The 18,618-nt window shown below is 47.1% G+C and overlaps 1 protein-coding gene across 1 annotated transcript; it reads left to right on the top strand.

Annotated features, from left to right (window-relative positions):
* The first annotated feature begins 419 nt into the window (after positions 1-419).
* Positions 420-17,137, top strand: FLRT3 (fibronectin leucine rich transmembrane protein 3). Its single transcript, XM_086927728.1, has 3 exons — positions 420-643; positions 12,192-12,953; positions 13,942-17,137. The coding sequence occupies exons 2-3, from the start codon at positions 12,896-12,898 to the stop codon at positions 15,945-15,947; spliced, it is 2,064 nt and encodes a 687-aa protein (XP_086783854.1). The 5' UTR covers positions 420-643; positions 12,192-12,895; the 3' UTR covers positions 15,948-17,137.
* The last annotated feature ends 1,481 nt before the right edge of the window (positions 17,138-18,618 follow it).

The raw sequence follows: 18,618 nt of genomic DNA, 5'->3' as shown, positions 1-18,618 counted from the left end.
CCTGGTAGGAAGGAAGGACTGCATTATTTTAAAAGCGTTGTCATGTGGCGATATACGAGGACTGAACAGCAAAAGACCAACAATTATAAACAGTATTTCCGGGAAAAAAACCTATGACTAATAAAAACGCAGTATAGAAATTGAGATTTCCTCAGGTGTTGTCCTCCCACAACACCGCGCAGCCAAAAAGGCAGTAAAGCTCATAACTGAGTCATAACTATGAAATTCGGATTGTGCTCATATACCTATCCTGCAATCTGCGCGGCGCGCGCCTGGCAGCTTCGCACCTCTGGCGCCCTCTAGTGCCACCGGTGCCCGCTCCTCGACAAGGAATGATGGAGAGCCGGCGCTGGCCCCGCCCACCCGTGACATCAGCCCCTCTCCCACCACTGCGAAGTGAGGCTCCAGCCCCTGCCTTTGAAGTGGGCTGCGCGAGGAGCTGGAATGCGCCCCCGCTCCCCTCGCGCTCACTGCAGGCTCGGACACTGCACGCGCGCGCACCGGAGCTTCCCTCGGCTTTTGTACCTCCTGGTTTCTTGTGTTTTTGGGTTCATTTGGATCTGTGCACCGAGGCGCTCTCCACATTGGATTATTGCTCTGGCTGCTTTATAGCGGGACTTCTTTGCCTCTTTGTACTCGCCAGGTAAGTGTTTCCATTTTAAAAACACATGATTTCCTCAGAACCTCTCATTTGTGATTTATTTTTTCCGAACTGCTGAGTGGAAGTGCACAAGCAGAGGTTTTTTTTCCAAGTAAGTGTTGCAGGACGGACTGGATGTCTTGGAAGCTCAGCCCTGGACGTGGCAGAATATTGTGGGCGAGCAGGGGCCGGGTATAGAGGGAAGCCCCTGCCCGCCTGGTCTAAACTTGGGCTGCGCTGAATGTGTGGCACGCACGCTGCGAGAGTTGTTTCTGCAGCTGTGACGGGAAATCAATGACCCCGCTGAGCCAGCCGCCCTCTCAGGAGAGGGGGACCCTGCCTGGCGCCAGTGCTGCACGGGGCAAGTGTGCGGCTGCCCCGGTGCACTGCCCCTGGTCTTCATGCCCACATCCCGGAGGTACCAGAGCTGGATGGGCTCGTGTGAGCAGGACTGCCTCAGGCAGCACGGTGTGCAGTGGGAGGCGCTGGCTGCTCGAGGAATCCCAGTGTTCCAGTGCACTGCCACTGATATGTATGGCTGCACAGCACCAGCGCTGCATGCTTGCCCGGGCATAGGGGGGCCGGTGTCGGCAGCATTGCCTCGTGCAGCACGGTTTGCACCGAGATGCGCTGGTCGTCAGTGCAGTACTGCACTTCATGTGCCTCCCTGTGAGCGAACACCAGACACACCACTGCACTCACTAGGGCTGTTCGAGGTAGGACCTGGAGGCAGCAGGAGGGTAGAGCAGTCCGCACTGCACGCACTGTGTCTGCCAGAAGAAACAAGGAGGTGGAAGGAACACGGCCCAGCGCTGCGCGCACTGCATCTCTAATAGTATGAGGCAGCAGGAACGCAAGGCGCACAGCACTGCACTCACTGCGGGAAACTCTGAAACACTAAACAGCCCAGCACTGCAGTCGTGTCTATTTGAAGCAAACGCTGAACAGCCCCCACTGCACTCTGTCTCTATATGCGAGGTAAACAGAGCCTCTCTGCACTCTGCCTCTCTCAGTGAGGTAAAACCTGAAACACTTTACAGCCCAGCACTGTACTCTGTCTATCTGAGCTAAACACAAAGCAGCCCAGCACCTCACTGTCTCTCTATGAGAGGTAAACACAGAGCAGCCCAGCACTGTACTCAGTGTCTCTATGAGGCAAACCCGAAACACTGAACAGCCCAGCACTGCACTGCACTGTCACTCTATCTGAGGAAAACAGAGTATCCCAGCACTGCATTCTGTCTCTCTGTGCGGTAAAAGGCCAGGGGCAGCAGCCCTGCAGACAGGCCTGTCTATCATTTCTGGCCACAAACAGATATGTTAGAATTGTCCCGATTCCAAGGCAAAGGAGCATGCCCAGCCCTGTTGCATTTGTGAGACAGTGTATTAGCCCGTATGTTTCCTTTCCAAGGGGGCTTTCGCCACCAGTGCAAGGCTGCCCCGAGCCCTGGGTGCCGCCAGAGCCCAGGCGGCATCTAAACTGTCAGGCAGCTGCAGATTTCCACGGCGCAGACCTTGGGCGGCCCTTGATCTTTGATTCCAGAGTTGAGGAGGACTCCATTTTGTTCCGCTGTCCAAGTGGCGCGGCGCAGCTCTGAAGGGGCCGCTTTGTGGAGGGTGTGACCCCGCGGAATGTGCAGCCAGACGAGTGCACTTGAATGGAAAGTGCACGGACAGTGACCCTCTGACGGCGGGCACGGGCTCCGGGTAGATATGGGTTCTAGTGGACCCGGTTCTAGCCGATGGCTTTTCTGCTGCTAATTATGTGCACCCAAGGCACTTTTGTGGACTTCATTGCCTTCCGGGAACTGGCTAGTAATGCATAATTGTGTGAAGTAACCCATATGACACGCTTGGACCTGCAGAGTCTTTCCACAACTCCTTGTGGGTATGTGGCCCCCACCCCATTTCCTACCATAGCAGTTTCTTCTTTCAGTAAATCCCTCTTGTGGAGTAGCAGCGAGCCCCACACATCAGGGGCCCGGTAACCACAATTCTGGAATAGGAGGGGGTGCCTTGAGCCACCCCCTGCATCACTCCGTGTTTTCGTTCTTATAGTACACTGGGGCCCTTTCAGTGCCCACATGCTTGGATGGGGTGCCCCATGTCCCCCTGCACTGGTCATTGACTCGTGCCTAATGATTGCCCCCACCCCATCCCCCACATAAAATGGGCCCCGGAACCCCACATCTCTCACTTGTATTCACTGGCCCTGGGCTGAATGGGGGCCCCTTGACATGTTGCGCCCCCCCCCCCCCCCCACCCTTCCAGGGGCTGCAGTAGAATGCGTTCCGCCCCTGGCACCGCGCTGTCTCGGAGACTTCGCGTAGTGGGGCTATCTCGGCGCCCTTATGCTCTATGACTTACGTTCTGAGACTGGCCTCGGTGCCCTCGACACCATCGTGCTCTGCCCACATACCCCGATGCATCATCGGAGCCCGTGTGCCTGCGCTGCCTCGGAGCCCTTATACACTGAGGCTCCCCCGGTGCCCCCCGTGAACTTGCCCTTGTGCCCTAGCGTTGCCTCAAAGCATACACTATGTTGCCTTGGTGCCCCATGTACTTCCGCAACCTCGGTGCCCACGCGCACCAGCGTCTCCCCAGTGCCCTCACACCCCGGGGCTGCCCGGCTTCCAGGCTCCAGCAGAGCAGATTAGCGCAGCCCGGCGCCCCGGCCGCAGCTCGCATTACTGACCCTAAGCCTATTAATGCACAGACGTGTAAGACGCGCATTTGCGGGCAGATGGAAACAAATGTGCTCTAACTGGATTTCATGCGATCCCTTCCACCGTCTGCGACTCGCGGACTGCAGAGGACAACCATTATGTTGAGGTGTGATCGAAAGAAAACTGTTGGTGATATGAAAAATGCCTTGTGTTTACGCCCGTGGCACTTTGGGGCACCCGGGTTTGGGGTATACAAAGGAGAGAAAAGCATTTTCACTTTTTAAGTTAAAGTTAAACAATTCGTCGTCCTCCAAAATGCACCCGTTTAGTTTCCTGGATAACCCCGCCCAACACTCCAATATGAAGTCAAAGCCCCGAGCCCCCATTTGCTGCGCTGTATTTGAGAGACACTTTGTCATCGCTGATCTCTGCGACCAGAGAGAGCGCGAGAGGCGCGTTTGGTTGTAATCACGGCGCTGTCAGCCCCTTAACGGGCTATTCATTATCACTGGCCCGGCCCCGCTCCACGCTGTATCTCAGCGGCCGACCAGACACAAAGTCCAATTATTCTCCGCATCCATTGCCCGGGGGCGCGCGTCACAAATGAACATCTCTGTCCCCCGGGACAGGCTCGACAATTATTAGTTTAGTGCGAGAATGAAAAATGGCTCAATGTGAAATGGACAGGTACAGGAGAATTAATGTGTCACATCCCGTTAAAGCAGATGTCGTTTAATGACTAGACTGCGGACCTGTACACCGGAAGGCCTGGTTTAGAATCCCGGCGCCCCGCTTGACCGGTGTGTGGTCTTGGGTAGACTGCACATGCCCATGTCACAACCAGCCAGCTCTAAACGGGGAGCACTTAGATGTATCGAATATGCATCCAGTGCGCTACATACACAGCCCCCCCTCCTTAACTTGTGACGTCTTTTGGCACAGTTTTAAATGAACGTAGTTTTTGTTAAAAAAAAAACGTTCTAGAAATTTGCTAGAATGTACCAATCAAGCAAAAAGTGTTCATGTTTTGTTACAAATAATTATGTACCCATACGGGAAACAAAAAGTAGCATTCTTCGCCGTAAAGAAATGTGTAGATACGTCACAACTCGATGAAGAGGAAATGAAAGAAAAGTTTTCGATGGTGAAAGTGGCTCATGCATTGAAAGTGCTCATAAATATTAATTAGGTGACGTATCCCTGACTCTACTAAGCGCGTGGGTCTGCAACATGCATTTAATGTTTGTCGATTTGTCAGGCCAGACCATTGTGTGTATCCGTGGCTTGGTCGGTGGCGACGGCCTAATGAATGGCACGGTTAATGAAATCAGCTCGACGGGCGAGGTCTGACACAATCAGTCAAGAAGGGAACTTATGTTTTTCTCCCGTGGCCTCCACAGATCTCCGCGGGAGGCTCTGTTGTAATTAAAAGAGTGAAGGCCGAGCAGCACACATCTGACTGCTGGCTCCAGGAGGCGGGCTGCTTGCAGAGAGCGTTACCCCCCGGCGGGCAGAGGGACTGCAGTAAAAAAGTCACAGCTGCCATATGAAAGGATCCATTTTTAAACCCCAAACAGGGGTCCCTGTTCAGCAGCTCGTCCGAGAATCGTAAGTAACAAGTTATACAAATATAAAACGACAGTCTTTCCATCAAATGAAGGTGCTTCTAAAGCTAATTATGTCTGGTGCTTTCTAAAGAAACACCTCAGACTGGAAAGACCAGGTCAACTTGACACCGGTTAGGATTTTTTTGTGAATTGTGCCCAGATTAACAATAGGGACTTTTGTACATAGGTATTGCTACCGCAGTGTTGTTTAAAAGAGCGTTAGATTTTGAAATGTAGTGTTGTGCTAATATAATGATACTAAGTGTAGAATACTAAAGGGTTACAAGCTCAGTGAAAGCAGTAATTCCAAAGTTTAACACACTTTTCCTTCAACAATAGTGCATGCTTTATCTGAGGAGCTAGGCTTGAAACTGCCAATACATTTTAGGGAATTTACCGAGTTTTTCGCACCGAACAATTGGGGATTCTTTTACAGTGAGGACACTGTAAAATAGCTAAGCAGTTAAAAATATGAAATAGTTTCCAGGGCAGTGTTCCCTTGTCCATGGCTGTTGTGTGGAAAGGTAAACACCCTTCAGTGCTGGTATTAAAAGCAGACATTGCAGCCCCCAGCGTTCCACCGGAGGTGACTTGAGAGGCTCTTAATCCCTTGGTAGCAGTTACTGAACACGAGGGCCCGGCGAGGATTAACCACGAGGGGCAGAGTTAGAAATGTTTAGTGTGCTGGCCTGAGGTGAAGTGTCAGGAATGCGCCTGGGCCCTGGCCTCAGGTGATACAACCACTCAGGGTGCAAGGGGGCGCACTCAAGGCCTGGGCGCTCCCTCGGGAGGCTTAGGCCTCAGCCAGGTTTAGGGCAGGGGTCAGGACTCGGGAACGTGCGTCCTCTCCTGGGGCCTGCAGCGGCACAGAGAGGACGGCCTGGGCCTCACGCGAGAGCCGAGGCCTCAGCCGGATGCGGGGCGCAGATATGTGCTGCTCCTCCGGGGACTTGCGTTACAGACTGCTAGAGAAGGTACCATAACGGACGGCCTGGGCGCACACGAGGTCCCCAGTCCTCAGCCGCCTGCAGATGGTGGGTCAGGCCCAGGGAACGTGTAGGCTGTCCATGTCATTACCGCACGGTAGGCGTCATACCGTGGCGGTCACCTGCCACCCAGGTGCTGCGGCCACAGACTGAGCGAGCGGAGGTGGCCGGAAGTGTCAGGAAGGCACCGAGGCCTTTGTGGTCACTGCTGCCTGTCCTGGAGGCAGGCGGCCCGCACGGGGTGGGCACACAATGGCGCTCTGTGCAGTCACCCCGGCAACTCCAGGCAGCTCCCCCAGGTCTCAAATCAGCGAGCACGGAGAATGGAGGCGGGGAAGAGGGTGGCATATTTGGTGAAAATACAGATTCGTTCTTGAAGCCTCCGTCGCCTCTACATTTAATGCAATGCCTTTCCTTGTGAGTTAAACAACGGGTTGAGGCATGAAAGCATCCAAGGGTTCCTAAGCCTTAGGTTTGCAATTATCTTTCATTCAGTTTTTGCTTTGGACTGGGGACGCAGTTCCTTTCCTCGCACTGAAAGCAATCTCAGCAGCCAGATGCAGTGGGTTCAAGGGAAATAGAAGTAACGCTTTTCAAAGACCTACTTTCTTCGACTGTTTGTTTTAAGGATGCTTCAACTTAGCAAGTAAAAGGGAGTGAAGTGGTGCCAAATTCTATGTTGGCTTCCCTGTAAAGGAACAGGTGACTTAGAGCGTCTAATGATGTTCAGCGTCGGTATTTGAGCCACGTGGTTCTCAATCCACAACTGTAAAGCCACAAGCTATCTATCACTCCAGCTAAGAAGCCCATTTCTGTATGGGCATACTGCACCTGACTGCAGATGCCACTAGGATCATTCTACCAGTCTTTGATGCGGTTATTAATTAAAAACCTTTTGGTTTCTAATCCCGAATTCAGCATTTGACCAGCACTGTGTGATTTTGAGCAATTTAATGTGTGCTTCTGTTATTACCAGCTTAACATTGAAGCATGCTGTTTACCAGCAACAAGGGCCTTGATGTATTTCAAGCAAGAAGGGCCTCTCGGTGCTATTCCAATCTTTAACTCATTCACACGTTTAGTTCTTGGAAAAAGCAACCATGCTGTTTGAGAAAGTTCACTCATCCCTGACAACTACGAACTAAAAGGGGAATGCACTTACATTATTGTTATGATGGTGCTTACAATTAGTTACTTTCTATGTTGCTTTAGGGCACCAGGGGTGACTTTTAGCTCCCGATGAGATGTGGTTCAGTTAGCAAAATGTAATAGAGCTGTCATACACGTCCTACAATTTTAAGTGCTGTTAGCCATAAAACCAAGACTAGCTGAAGGTGTCAGGCATGGCTATAAAATCAAAACTAGGTGAAGGTGGCAGGCATTTCTATAAAACCAAGACTAGCTGAAGGTGTCAGGCATGGCTATAAAATCAAAACTAGGTGAAGGTGGCAGGCATTTCTATAAAACCAAGACTAGCTGAAGGTGCCAGGCATGGCTATAAAATCAAAACTAGGTGAAGGTGGCAGGCATTTCTATAAAACCAAGACTAGCTGAAGGTGCCAAGGCATGGCTATATCATCAAGATTAGTTCCAGGCACCATACGGACTATAACAAAGGCCAGCATAAGGTGTCAAGCTGTTTATGTGTCCCAATTTACACTGACCATGTTTAGCAGGCATAAGAGTGAGCGTGGATTGGCTGGATTTTTAAGAGTAGGTTCTTATATGATGGTAACCAATCACAAACAATAGAATTCCTAAAACAACTGTCTTGTTTTGAACTAATTTAACAGTGGCTACTACACAATCAAAGTGACAAAAAAATATTAATGCCAAAACCACTTCCTCAGCGGTCTGTGTTTAAATACATTACCAAGTCGCCCACCTGGTAAATTTAGGCTGCTCCAGTCCTAAAAAGCACCCCACAACACATGCAAAATTATCAGAAAACAAAACGCACAGCAGACTTTCAGTGCTAATCCCACCTACCTGCCCATGAGAGAGAGGCCTTAAAGAGCAAAGGAAAGCACCTCAACTCGCATATCGAGGCAGTACCATGCACCCTGATAGCACATCACATATTCCCAAAATAACGCCACAGCTGTCCACCTATAACCACGTTTCATCAACTGACCAGCAAAAAGTTGCAATATTTCGCTCACTCGGTTCCAGATATACAACAGCAAATGTCATGTTGGAAGACCACCACAACGTCCTGTATTTGTTTTTTTCTGATTCTTGTTTGATGTTCTTGTGCATCAATTCAAACTAAACGCTACCAGCAATCACACTTCTTGCTGCTGTGCAACAGAACCACAACAGTGTTGACAATTTAGAACACGTGAGGCGCGCCCGTTCTTGTTGCGTACAAAGGCAGGGTCCACCGGGAGCAGAAGGCCGCAGAGCGGGTGTTTGATGGCACGGGGGCCTGGTCTCGGGGTCTTCCACTGGGCCCCTGGCCTTACATCCTGCAAGGTCAGCAGCAGTGACCCGACAACAGGGCTGAGCGAAGGGGAGCCTGTCTGGACCAAGCAGCGGGAATCGCCCCTTTTCTGTGTCAGCAGGATCACTGCGCGCTTTCGAATGTAGAAACACATTGTGACCCCTGACCCCGCAGATAAAAGGCAGGGCACAACACACGCTGCTACCAGCAGATCTGAAGGAACCGATGGAACATAACGACATGGACGGCAGTGCGAAGCCAGAGGGATAGAGGGCGGAATACACCTTACCAATGTTGTCCCTTTTCTTAATCTGTACCCGTTTGATTTTCACACAGATGAAACGGCCAAAAACACATTACTGCGCGGATTGACCCCCCTTTTCACAGATGTTTCTCTCCTCCGACTTTTTAGAGATATTATTTTACTGTAAGCTTTTAAGCTATTTGGGACTAGGGTTTGTTTAAATACGTTAGAATTTTACCAATTTACAATAATTCCCGTTTAAGTCCATTACCCCCGCCCCTTGTCAGGTGTGTGTCTGTCTTCAGGTTTGGCAGTGTTAATTCGTGGTTGGGTTGGGTTGGGGTTGGGGGGGGGGGGGTGGGGGGGGGGGGGGGGTGGAGGGCTGGGATCGGCCCTTATTTTTCATCATCAGACTTTGACCCAAAGCAAGAGGAAGCAAGATAGCACCATAGAAACACAAAGGAAGGATTACAACAAATAAAACATTTAAAAGTGATATAAAAGACAGATCGTGTGGGTGGTGCTCGAAGACGCAAGAGGTTACATTAAGACTAGGCAGCTCTAGTAATAAAACTAAAGAAATTGGGCCCATGCACTTTTTGTTTTCACAGATTAGGCACAATTACTGTCCCTTAGCCACCCAAGAGTTCGAAGGGCCCGGGTGGGGCTTTTATTTGCTATTCCCTAGTGTGGAGGTCAGGGCGTGCCGGAGCTCAGGGCCCCACCAGAGCTCCAGAGGATGGATGGATGGCCAGGATGGGGTAAAGTCCTCGAGTTTAACTCCGAAATCTTCAGCGGCTACTTCTTTCGGACCAACAAAGATAGTGATTATCCAAATAATCACATCTCGTTGCAAGACCACCTCCTTTAACGACCATTGTGAGCGGCTCCCACCCTTTTATTGAATCAAACAAGCTGAGGCTGTCGTCGATGGAAACACCACTGCCGTTTAAAAACACAGTGCCACTTAAGATAAATACAGCGCCGTTTCAAATGTCCCCCATGCTCTCAAGGAGAACTGCCCATTCATTACTCCCGGCTCTCCCCATAAAGTACAGCGAGACAAGGCATTCCTCAGAAAAGGGGGCAGCCAAGTGCTTTAATTTCCACTTCTTCCGGAGCAGCCCGCTGTTAAAAAAGCAACGAGCAGGAAACCCAGATATTTACTGGTAGCCTCGCCGAAGTTGCATATCTTGGGCTTCAGCCAAAAACTCGAAAGCATTTATTATTTACCATTCTGGGCCCTTAAAACATTTGATTTGTGAAACAGATGCTCGGCCCGCTGGATGCTGTGTAATTACGGAGAGAGCTGCAAACTGTAGCTTGTGCATTCCGTTAATTTCAGGGTCAAAGGCTTCCATTTCAGTCAGACACTGGCACCGTGTGACTGGCGAGCACGTGACCAGGTGACCTCCGGCCCCAGACACAACATGCCGTCTGGCAGCGAGACGTCTAAGAAATAACTCGAGATTATCTGCGCGGAGAGGGCAGCGTAAACGTGACAACATGTTTTATTCTAAGACTACCTCTGGAGACAGACCTGTGTAAATGAGCGAACATGTTTCCTTCGACATTCCGGAGGCCGAGCATGTGTCGAAAATAGCCTTGGGTTGGCCTGTAAATCTGCTAACAGAGTAGGGTTGCTCAGTGGAGGGGATTAGGCCGCATTTCTGCTAGATGAGTGTTTGGTTGGTGGAGGGGGTAGGTTGTATTCTGCTAGCAGAATTAGTTTGCTCAGTGGAGTGGATTAGGCCGCATGTCTGTTATAGGAGTATGTTTGGTTGGTGGTGGGGGTCAGCTGTGTTCTGCTAGCAGAGGTGGTTTGGTTGCTGGAGGGAGTAGGCTGTAGTCTGCTAGCAGAGTTGGTTTGGTTGGTGGAGGGGAAAATTGTATTCTTCTCGCAGAGTAGGTTTGCTCAGTGGAGGGAATTAGGCCGGATTTCTGCTAGATGGGTCTGTTCGGCTGGTGGTGGGGGTCAGCTGCGTTCTGCTAGCAGAGTTGCTTTGGTTGGTGGAGGGGGCTAGCCTGTAGTCTGCTAGCAGAGTTGGTTTGGTGATGGAGGGGTAAATTGTATTCTAGCAGAGTAGGTTTGCTCAGTGGAGGGAATTAGGCCGGATTTCTGCTAGATGGGTCTGTTTGGCTGGTGGTGGGGGTTAGCTGCGTTCTGCTAGCAGAGTTGGTTTGGTTGGTGGAGGGGACTAGGCTGTAGTCTGCTAGCGGAGTTGGTTTGACAGTGGAGGGGTCAGTAGTCCAAGGAGGCTTGCAGGGACATCCTTGAAGGCAGGAAAAAGTTGTTACCTGCACTATGACGAGTACAGGAAGGATATGGCGGGCAGAACACAACAGAATGCTAAGGTTTGCGACTATCTAGACGCAACGTGGACCATCTTTCAATAAACACTTTGCAAGTTATGCATATCCTTTAAAGTTGACTCGGATGAATACCATTATCTGAAACAGAAGTCCGGGGCTTGAAAAGCCATTGAGCACTCAAGTGCATGCATTTATGAGTACTCCTGCAAAATGAAGTAAAGAATAGCTTTACACAAATACACTGTCCCATGCAGAAAGTTAGTCCAACCTAAAGTAATAGGCATGGCAGCAACTTTTCATATGACACCCATCCAGTGGCTACAACGTCTACCCACTGTAGTACATTTTACCTAAAATTGGCGTAAATTGAATGCCGTCAGGTTTAACCAGCTAGCTCAGCATTAACTTTTCATTATGTCTCACCAAAGTAGGGTGGGGGATCATAAAGTCCTCTGTATACGGTTAGGACAGCCTTACAGAAATTCATTTAAAATGTTGAAATAACACTACAGACTTTAAGAAAAAAAGATACTACTAATACATTAAACAATGCGCATCCCATCACATTATTGCTGCCAATTACGAGCGATTGGGAGGCATGCTCTAGGAGCGTATGATAGACAGTCAATGGGCCTCACCGAAATTTCATCCACTGCCTTGTGGTGGTGTTGCACAAGAAGCAGAAAACCAGGGGGAGTACACTGCAGGGGACAAGGATGGCAGAATGACTAGATACTAGGACTAGTCGAGGGGCTCTGGGTATGGGAACAGGGGGGCTCATGGGGATGCGAGCCACAGGGACTCCTGGAAATGTTTCTATTGGGCAAAAGGAGGAATGAGATACCACATATAATTCGACCACATCAGCACAGGCCTCTGATGCACATATAGTGTATATCAGCCCACATATGGCAAATGCCAGTATGAACCAGACATATGCATGAGTCAGACTGGAAAAGCAATATAGTCTGTGTTACGTTAATAAAACTTGCATTGCACTAATCATGTCATGAGACACAATAACATTTACACATACTGGGTATTCTGCCTGTCATCAGGCAGTGACCTCTGGCACAGTCACACTGATACCATGATTTAGTAAAAAGAGAAAGTTTCCCATGAGTAGGACGCCAGTGCAGTGTGCAAAACATGAAAGGTGTAAGCTGAATTCCTGCCAAGGCTGTAAACAGTAATGTAAAGCCATCAATCACGGTTAGATAGTGTGGCATTTCCTCACAACACGTCAGTGCTTGCTCTTGCTATTTGTTCATGAAACACTTTTCTTTTCGCAGGAACTGAAAAGCCTAAAGGTGACTGAAGAGATATCCGAGAGAGAGAGAAACGTGCTTCCTCTTCCCAGAAGAGAGCATCCGCCTCCTGCCCTGCAGTTCGCTTCCGCCGCGAGGAGGCCTCTTCAACTTTGATGCCGTCATTTTGTGCAGGTGCACGAGAAGTGCCAAACTAATGATGCTTTCCAGCAGGCCCCCAGTTATTATCAGGATGTAACACAGCTCAAAACATCTACCCGTGGCCGCAGAATCCTTCTATTCGAGAGACTCCTAGAGGGGCCTTCCTCGTTGGGAGCCTCCACGCCATGACTGGTGTCCCTGAGGTGGAGCAGCTGGCCCTCGCTCGCACCACGCACGCTGCGTCACGCCACGCCACGCGCTCCGGCCTGGAATAATTGCTCGTCGGCCATTTCTGTTGAGGCCCTTGAACCGCACAAAGGGAGTCGGGCCTGAAGAAAAGGAGCTCTTGTGTGCTACCAGGAAGCAGGGTGATTTATTTTCCACGGGGCTGCCTGGTGTGCTCGTCGACCATGAGACACCTTTGGTGGAATGCAGACGGGAGTACCTGGGAGTAGGCTTGAGGTGCGTGACGCAGACCAAGGCCGCAGGAGTACTACTACTACCACACCAGGGGGAGCAGCGAATGCTACATGGACTGAGGTACATCGCTGGAGCCCCTCAGGTCAAGCTCTGCGCAGCACCCATCTATGTGCATTGGGGACAGACTGCCAGCACGCAGCCGCTTACCCACCGCCTTATCATCAGGTAGGCCGAATATTGATGTATTTGTCTCTGCTCATGCCTGAGAAAGTAAAGTGTGATTCGTAATCAGGCCTGTGAAAGGAAAGGTCAGAGTGGCAGTGCCTAATTGGCGTTTAAAATGTCGTTATAGCAATTAAAATGGGAACTGAAATGTGTTGTTGTCACACTTTTAAGTAATCTTAATTACACCAGCTGGGTATTTGCATACAGACGAAAAGGGACCACATCGTTCTGTTCTGCTTCTTGTGTACGTACAGGAAGTAGTCATGCGGAAGAACATTCAGCCTGTTATCAGCATTTTGCTTGGTATAGTAAATATTCAAATATTCAGTTATGCTTGAAATGATGCATAAAGTCAACTGCAACACCCACTACCACTTTTTTTTGAGTAGCTAAGGTTAGTTATTAAAACATGTACATTTTTGCAGTTCGTAAATGAAACTTCAATCCAACTAACTCACAAGTGACTCCAGTGAGCCTACGTTTGTGTGCATCCTGGAATTCCACAACTACATTTAATCACATTATTTCACTTTTGCACCTTATTCATAAGGTTAACCTTACTGCAGGTCTCCGGGGCACCATTATTTCAGTTCCAGGCTTTCGTTTGAATGCCTCATGCATTCCCGGATTTCAGTTGAATCAGTTGTACTAAAGTGCCTGATGGTATATATATTTAAGAGGAAAGCACTGGACTGTAAAGAGAGTCATACAGCATGATGTAAGGGGGTCAATCTTTTTAGTGCTGTAGCTTGGGGACACATTAAAGGAACCTCATGTGTAAACCCTTTGCCAATGATTTTTTTTTATTAGTTTTGTCTTCCCAATAATATGATGCACTTATACAGATGAGTATCCAAATTAGGTACCTTTCCTCTTCAGTATGCTTTCTCATTTTCTACTGCACCTTTGTTCAAATGCTGACAGTTTTGTCTTTCAACAACCTTTAAAATGCCACCCATAATAGATGTTTTTCTCCAATTTCTTTTAGACCTCAAGAGTCCAGCAAAGCATCTTCCATACAAAGAAACCTCATCACCAGAGACCATGATTGGTGCAACGTGGAGCTTTTTGCTAACATGGACAAAGATATGGTTCTTCCTTGAGATGGCATCTCAGTTTGCCAGTGCCAAACCTTGCCCCTCAGTGTGCCGATGTGATGCAGGGTTTATTTATTGCAATGATCGAGAATTAACATCCATTCCAGTGGGAATTCCAGATGATGCTACCACCCTTTACCTTCAAAACAATCATATTAACAATGCTGGGATTCCTTCAGATCTCAAAAGGCTAGAAAAGGTGGAGCGAATTTTCTTGTACCGAAACAGTTTAGATGAATTCCCCATCAATCTTCCAAGGCACCTCAAAGAACTACATTTGCAGGAGAACAATATCAGGACCATCACATATGATTCACTTTCTCAGATTCCATGGCTAGACGAACTTCATCTGGATGATAATTCGGTTTCAGCAGTAAGCATCGAAGAAGGAGCTTTCCGGGATAATATCTTTCTTCGACGTCTCTTCCTCTCTCGAAATCACCTGAGCACTATTCCATGGGGCTTGCCCAAGACTATTGAAGAGCTACGCTTGGATGATAACCGTATTTCCATAATTTCCGAGCCTTCCCTCCAAGACCTAACAAGCCTGCAGCTTCTAGTTTTAGACGGAAATCTGTTGAACAACCAAGGACTGGGTGAAAACGTATTCATCAATCTTATTAATTTGACAGAGCTCTCTTTGATCCGAAACTCTCTTTCATCGCCACCTGTGAATTTGCCAGGCACAAGTCTGAGAAAGCTTTTTCTTCAAGATAATCACATGAACAGAGTCCCAGCAAATGCCTTTGCTGACTTGAGACAACTATACAGACTTGATATGTCAAACAATAACATCACAGTGTTGCCTCAAGGTATCTTTGATGATTTGGATAATTTAACCCAGTTGTTTCTTCGGAACAACCCTTGGTATTGCGGATGCAAGATGAAATGGGTGCGAGACTGGCTGCAGTCACTGCCTTCCAAAGTCAATGTACGTGGGCTAATGTGCCAAGCACCAGAACGTGTGCGAGGAATGACCATAAAGGATCTCAACACAGAACTCTTTGAATGTAAAGACACTGATTTTACTGAGACCATTCAAATCACCACAGCAATGTCCAACACATTGTATCCAGCGCAAGCTCAGTGGCCAGATTCAGCAACCAAACAGCCAGAGATCAGGAATCCTGACCTGAATAAAATCTTCCGAACCACTGCTACTCCAATACGAAAAACCATCACAATTAATGTGAAATCTGTAACAACTGACACTGTTCACATTTCTTGGAAAGTTGCACTACCAATGACCGCGCTAAGACTGAGTTGGCTTAAGATGGGTCACAGCCCCGCCTTTGGATCTATAACTGAAACAATTGTTACAGGCGACCGGACTGAGTACCTACTAACCGCTCTTGAGCCGGAATCCCCGTACCGAATTTGTATGGTTCCCATGGAAACCACTAACATCTATTTATCAGATGAAACCCCAGTGTGCATTGAGACTGAAACAGTGCCTCTTAAAATGTACAATCCTACCACAACCCTAAACCGAGAGCAGGAGAAAGAACCTTACAAAAACTCCAGTTTGCCTCTGGCTGCCATCATTGGGGGAGCCGTGGCACTCGTAGCGATTGCACTGCTGGCTCTAGTGTGCTGGTATGTTCACAGAAATGGCTCTCTGTTTTCAAGGAACTGTGCGTACAGCAAAGGCCGTCGGAGAAAAGACGACTATGCAGAAGCTGGTACAAAAAAAGATAACTCCATTCTGGAAATCAGAGAGACTTCTTTTCAGATGATACCAATAAACAATGACCCAATCACAAAAGAGGACTTTGTGATACATACAATCTTCCCGCCAAATGGGATCAGTCTTTATAAAAACAATCACAGTGAAAGCAGTAGCAACAGAAGCTACAGAGACAGTGGCATCCCAGATTCAGACCATTCACATTCATGATACTGAAAACTGAGACTTTTTGTAAGATTTAACAAAAAAGTGACTTAAGAACACTGTTTTACAGCAAAACACTGGAAAAGACTGAGAAAGCAATGTATTGTACATTTGCCATATAATTTATATTTAAGAACTTTTTATTAAAAGTTTCAAATTTCAGGGTACTGCTGCGGTTGAAGTAGCGGAGAGACCTGACCACAATTCTATATTTTAGTATTTTTTAGTAATTTGTACTGTATTTTCCTTGCTAATATTGAAGTTACGGATCATTTAACTTTTTGTGTTCTACTGAGTAAGATGACTTGTTGACTGTGAAAGTGAATTTTCTTGCTGTGTTGAACAATCAGGACTTGGCATTCATTGGAGACCCTTGTAGTATAAGCACAGGCTATTTTTCACTTTGGTATTAAACAGTGTTATTCCACAAGGACTGGAAGCAAAATACAGTGGCAAGAATTCACACAGGAAATGTTTTGGGTCCATTAAATCTGTACATCAACTTTTGCTCAATGAACAAATTCTGTAAAGTAATGGGCAGAAACGTTTGTAAATTATTCATAGTTTTGTTAGTATTTCTCCCCTCCCCACGAATGCTCTCATTGGTCCAACAGTTCATAGTTGCCTGAAACAACTGCTTGGCTTAGCTTGGAAGTTATTCTAAAAAAAATCTAGTCTAACACAGAAAGATGCTCTTCACTTACTGAAGAGATACACGAACATAAGCTCTCAATTTACAAGATTTACTAGCCCATGAATCATTGTAGCCAAAGAAAAAGTTATCATCAAATGTTAAAAAAAGCTATTTGATATTCTGAAAAGTATTAAATGTGAATCATGTGCCCTAATTTCATAGAGCTGGAAACAAGCTCTATTGGTAAATTTCACTCCTACCCATTAATCTCGTGGCAGCCCGCACATTGTTCAAAACAACATCAGTGCACCATGCTTTTCACTTTATTTCTTGTGAGCTGTTTTATAGTCAAATACATGGGCCACAACTGTGTTGCCATAATTTCCTCCCAATCCCTCCAACTGAAAACCAAAGTGCAGCGTTCGCCCTTTGGCCAGTCTTGTATGTGCCTTTATCCAACGCTACTTGTATTCAGCTTTTCAAATCTGTGACAATTTTTTCATACACAATTGAAAAATATCGGTCTTAATGCTGAATAAAACCTAAAAGTGAATGAATTCAACATTTGTTGTTGCTGCCTGCATATGTTCTTGGAAAAGTATCATTGCTTGCAAAAGTCTCCCCGTGAATGTAATACTTTTAAATTGCATATTACTGATATTTTGTTTTTGCCCAGTCCTGCTCTGACTGTTATTGCGGGGTGCCATTCAGAATTTGTAGCACCAGGCAGCTAGCTAGCATGATATAAACATATCCTTGTCATTTGAGATACACAAGAATTTTGAAGATTTTTTAAGTAGGAACAGATTTTCCGTGTGTGTATCCTTAAAATAACATTCCAATCCAATCCAATCTAAAATCCAAAATATAATTCTGTTAATCGAAAAGTAACTGATAATGATATAATTCCTTTGATGCAATTGAAAGATTTATCATTGATGTAAAATTGAGCTTGTTGTTTGTGTATACCAACAACCTTGGTACAGGGGACAAGTAGTCAACTTTACTTTGGCACAACAGTTATAGAAATCATTGATTCATCTAGAATGGGCCAACCTGATAAAACAGTCGGCCCCATTCAATTTTGGAATTGCTTCCCAGCACCGGAAAACATGAAACGCACAGCTGGCCATGCCAGAACTGTAGATTTTGTACAATATGCTTCGTAGTTTAACAAAGATGTGTACTTCCAAAGACAGAATCAAAAAAGATACAGAAAATCTGTGGTTGTGCATGAAAGAAGCAGCCACCTGCTGCTGATTTCCAACATAGGTATGATTGAAAACATGACAAACCTTTAAATCGTTCAGGGCTGTCCTCAACAAATAGGCAGAGTTAAACCTAGAAGGTAATGTGATTGCTACTGCCCTTTCTCAGACTGCAAAGAACCGAAATGAAAACACAAATCTGTCTCAAATACCTTCGCATACGACACGTCAAACTTTACAAGTGAAGCGGTATAAGCAGCCATTTCCCCAGCTTGATCCAGCATGTTACTTTTCCAAGTTAGACAACACCAGTATGCTCGTTTCGGCTAATTTGATGACATTCTGGAGTCTGGGTTCCGTGTTGTTTAGCCAAAATAGCATACACATCAGTTACTGAGAAGTTCAAGTATAAAGATGCCGGGTTGCTGGCTTGCATTGTAGGTTGTGAAGTTCACATGTGAAATGTAAACACGGAAATGTCTTGCAGGGATTTGCTTTTTTTCAAAAGCCTTAAAGACTCGGCTGCGAGTGAGGAACATGTAGTTCACTGCCATGAAATGAGTTAGATGTGACTCAGTACATAATAGGACCTCTTCTTGCCTACATGATTTACTGAAGGACAATAACTCCAAGTGTGGATGGCGTGAAGCATTGCAGCGTGAAGGTGAGCAGGGTTAGACCAAGCTTGCTTTGCATTGCTCTCTAAAATATAAAAATACTTTAATAGTTTTTTGATTCTAATAATAAAAAACATTTGTTCCAGTAAGATAAAACCACAATTCCATTGCAAAATGTATCCTTCACAATAGGGAGAGTATTGTAGAGGAAATTCAGT

The sequence above is a fragment of the Lissotriton vulgaris genome, chromosome 6 (assembly GCF_964263255.1).
Source record: "Lissotriton vulgaris chromosome 6, aLisVul1.2, whole genome shotgun sequence".
In the NCBI taxonomy this organism is placed as follows: domain Eukaryota; kingdom Metazoa; phylum Chordata; class Amphibia; order Caudata; family Salamandridae; genus Lissotriton; species Lissotriton vulgaris.
The sequence above is the reverse complement of the archived record's forward strand: the minus strand, read 5'-3'. Positions and strand labels throughout refer to the sequence as shown.

Excerpts from the sequence above, each read along its gene's own strand:
- FLRT3 (XM_086927728.1), top strand. The coding sequence starts at position 12,896 with ATGTGCATTGGGGACAGACTGCCAGCACGCAGCCGCTTACCCACCGCC. Across the intron at positions 12,954-13,941 it reads ACCCACCGCCTTATCATCAG|ACCTCAAGAGTCCAGCAAAG; the intron begins GTAGGCCGAATA and ends AATTTCTTTTAG.